Below are 4,063 nucleotides of genomic sequence, written 5' to 3'. Positions count from 1 at the left end.
ACATTAAAAGAAAGACCCATTTCCACTTCTTATTCTAAAATTCCCCCTATCTACCTCCAACTCGGTATTGATAACAATGAAAATGAAAATAAAAAAATGATCCCCTGGCCAGTCCGAGCAATTCCTCACAAACCAACTCGATCCTTTCCACAGGCAGTGTCTCGCGTGTGTGTGTGAGGTCTCCCAGATCTACAATGTTCAAGATGCGCTGTATTGATCACTCTGGGATTTCTTAAACAGCTGAGAAATAACACGTGGTAAGGTCCGAAGGCGGACCATTAAGACAGCTGTAAGTGTAAGGCTTGGATCTTTCTCTCTGTCTCTGTCTCTGTCTGTCTGTCTCTCTCTTTCTCTCTGTCTGTCTGTTTCTGTCTCTCTCTCTCTCTGTTACTCTCTCCCTATTTCTCTCTCTCTCTGCTTTCTCTCTCTCTCTCTCCCTCAATCCCTCTCTTTCTCTCTCTCTCTCTCTCTCTCTCTCTCTCTCTCTCTGTTTCTTTCTGTCTCTCTCTTTCTCTCACTCTTCTTTATCTCTCTCTCTCTGTCTATCTATCAATCCATCTATCAGTCAGTCTCTCAATCTATCTGTATATATATACATACAGATATACACCCACACACACACTTATACATACACATACGTGTTTATCGTGTTTATATACACATGTGCATATGCATTTTGTTATTTTGTGTATTTGTTTACTCGTTTATGTCGTGACAAAGGCTTGTGGCAGGACATTGTCAAGGGGCCATGACGTCCTGCCACACGAGAGCCCCGTCATGCAACGGGTCATGCGGGGGACACTGCAAGGGGCGCGGACGGCAATGCCTTCGTGTCCCGGGGATGCGCAGGAGGGTCGCCTGTCTGTCCGCAGCCTCCGCCGCGTGTGGAGATGGCCGCCCGGGCGCTGATTCGGGGATGCTGCGGCGGGGCGGCGGCGGACAATGCACTTGAGTTCGAGGAGCCGACGTGTTTACTCTGCTTAGGCCTAGTCCGTCTCCCTCGGGGCTCGTGGCCGCCAGCCGACGCCTCTGAATACTGATCGGCGGTCGGGCGGCGCCCCCGCGAGTGGCTCTGCGCCTCGTTACCCGCGGAAGGACGCCTCGGCTCCCCCCTTTTAGCTGTAATTAATTATTTGCGTCCGAATTATACACCAGCGCTCAATAAAACGGATGTACACTGGTCACAGAGGCGCCCTTAGTCGGCCAGGAACCTCTGGTAATGCTGCGCCGCAGAGACTCCCTCTTGCCACACGGTGTCTCCTCGCGTCAGCTGATGCAGCCCGAAGAACGGGCTCTTATCTCTTATCGACCGCCAGCGATGGTTTGCGCGCTCTGCCATTTCGAGATAAGAACTTCCCGCATTCATCCCTTCCTGTGGACGAAATGGAAGAATCAACATCGCTTTTGCAACTTTCATTAGCAATGCATCATTGTCTCATATTTATTGGCAACCCAAGAAATAACACATAGATTCGAATTTGGTATTTACAAAGCCCTAATTCTTGATCACTAAAGACCTACCTTTCCCGACCGATTTTCTCGCACGTAAACAGGTTCGGGCGGGACAGCTGACCGTCAAACCTCGCAGTCTGTCAGTGAAATGAGAAACTCCAGACATTGCCGACTAATGACACTTCTCTTGAATGCATCGTCGCCACAAAAGAAAGTTGTCTTTAGCGGCAACTGTCTCAATGGAAAGCGCTTGATCTTGCTAATCGATAAATGGATTTGCACTCGCTAATTATATCTTGCATCAGAATTAAGACGAGTTGTATCCAGCTTCAAAAGACGAGGGTGTGGGTACTTGTTCTCGAATGCGTTTAGACTGACGTGGAGAACATTCCGTGGCTTCTTTCCATCGGCGGCCAGAGCATGCCAGCGCACACCTTTAAGAACGCTTAGCTGATGCCACGTATAAATATACATGCATGCATACGGACACCTATCCAGACAAACAGACATATAGACAGAGAGACATTCATTCATACATATATACATACATGTATATACATAATTATCCGCCTATCATTCAGTCTATGAATATATGTATGTATGTACGTATGCGTGTATGTTTGTATGCACTACCCATTTATATACCAACCAGCCTACCTGCTAATCGATCGATCTGTCTATATGTCTATCTGTCTATCAGTCCAGCTATCTATATATCTGTCTTTATATCTGCCGCTCTCTCTTTCTATTGGCTCATCTATCTATCTATTCAACTATATGATACATAAATGGATGTGTGTACTAACATGTTTACACAGTTTACAAACCGATGTACGTTAAAATACAAGATATTTGAAACTCTGCTTATATTCATGACATACACGTTAAAGAGAAAGACCACAATGGAACCTGAACTTGATGATAACTCAATCTTATATGGGCGCCTTAATACTGATCAGCTGATGACTAGCTTCAGCCTCATGCAAAGTCATCGATGAGGAATGTCGTATTCCTTTCTGTTATCAGGTACGGTAATTATGGGTTAAGAATATAGCTATGAGAACATTTATAATAACAGTGTCAAGTCTTGATACTATTTACAAATACTACAACATCTTCCATGGTAATGTTTATGATTGGAGTAATAACAACAATAGCATTGAGAACATTAATGATAATCAAAGAGCAGTAAAATTACAAAAACAGCCTTGGCAACATTTAAAGAATAGTAATATTCTTAAAAATACTAAAAACCTTGGTAACATTCATGGTAGTAACAACACCACCTATATGAACAACTATTGTAACCGAATCTACAGCAGCTCTAACAACACGAACACGATACATAATAATGGGAAATAGAAAGGAATGCATATATTTTCTATTCCTTACCACGAAAGAGGAAAAAGAAGAAATGGGTGAATTTTATATGGGTACCATTATCTTTTTTTCCTCCTCAGACCAAAAAAAAAAAGTCCATGCATAAGAAATTAGTGGCGATGGATCGTGTTATTCCAGTTCAAGCGAATCAAATTACAAGCTTTCTATAAGTACTTATTTCTGGCCGCTGGAAAATTCCCATAAAAGGAATGTGATATGTAAAGCCGTTTTTTCTCTTCCTTCTCATTTCCTTTTCTCTCCTGCGCAGCATAGAACATGGCGTAAAAGGGGTAAAGGAAGGAGGAAGAGGATAATGATAATGATAAAAATAATGATGGCCATAGTACCCGTATTCTCAATAATTACTTTAGCAATAATAATGTTTATATTAGTAATAGTAGTAATCATATTACTACTATTACTGCTACTACTGATAATGATAAAGATAACAGTTATAAGACAACTATAATGTATATTATTATAATGATGATTGTACTCTTCATGATATTAGAAATGATAATAATAATACTGTTAGTTGTACTGATGATTTTGATAATAATATTTATACTGATAATGATGTGTGGAATTCATGATGAACAGATTGCAACAGGAACAACGAAGGGAAGGGCAAGAAAACACACAAATATGCCGAACGCCTTTTCGCTATTGCTTCGTCAGGGCATACACTACAAGATGTAGTACATATACTCTTCTATGTACCTCTTGTAGTGTATGCCCTGGCGAAGCAATAGTGAAAAGGCCTTCGGTATATTCGTGTGTTTTCTTGCCCTTCCCTTCGTTGTTCCTGTTGCAAACTGATAATGATAATGATGATAATACCATAGTCATTATCAACAATAAGGATAACAATGATATTGATAATAATGATAATAATGATAATCATGACGATAATGATATTGATGATAATTATAATTATGATCATAGAAACAAAAATAATAATGATGCTAACAATAATAATAATAACAATGATAATAGTAATAATAATGATAATAATAATTATAATAATAATAATAATAATAAGAAGAAGAAATATAATAACTATAATGATAATAATGGTGATGATATAGATGATAATATAAAAAATAACAATAATAACAATTCTGATGATAATAATAATGATAATCATAATGACGTTATTATCAATAATGATAGTAATTATGATAATATTAATAAAATGATAGTGATAACAATAATAATAATCATAAAAATA

The 4,063-nt window shown here is 39.3% G+C and overlaps 1 protein-coding gene across 1 annotated transcript in view; it reads left to right on the top strand.

Moving 5' to 3' along the window:
- Nucleotides 1–819: 819 nt before the first annotated feature.
- LOC113812901 (uncharacterized oxidoreductase MexAM1_META1p0182) overlaps nt 820–4,063 on the top strand; it is a 245,923-nt gene continuing 242,679 nt past the window's right edge. Inside the window, exon 1 of the mRNA XM_070136499.1 lies at nt 820–826. Within this exon, the coding sequence (XP_069992600.1) occupies nt 823–826 (4 nt within the window). The 5' untranslated portion in view covers nt 820–822. The remainder of the gene's footprint in view (nt 827–4,063) is intronic.

This window comes from Penaeus vannamei, chromosome 22, assembly GCF_042767895.1.
Source record: "Penaeus vannamei isolate JL-2024 chromosome 22, ASM4276789v1, whole genome shotgun sequence".
Taxonomy (NCBI): Eukaryota; Metazoa; Arthropoda; class Malacostraca; order Decapoda; family Penaeidae; genus Penaeus; species Penaeus vannamei.
Note: the sequence above shows the minus strand (reverse complement) of the source record. Positions and strands in the feature narration are given on the sequence as shown.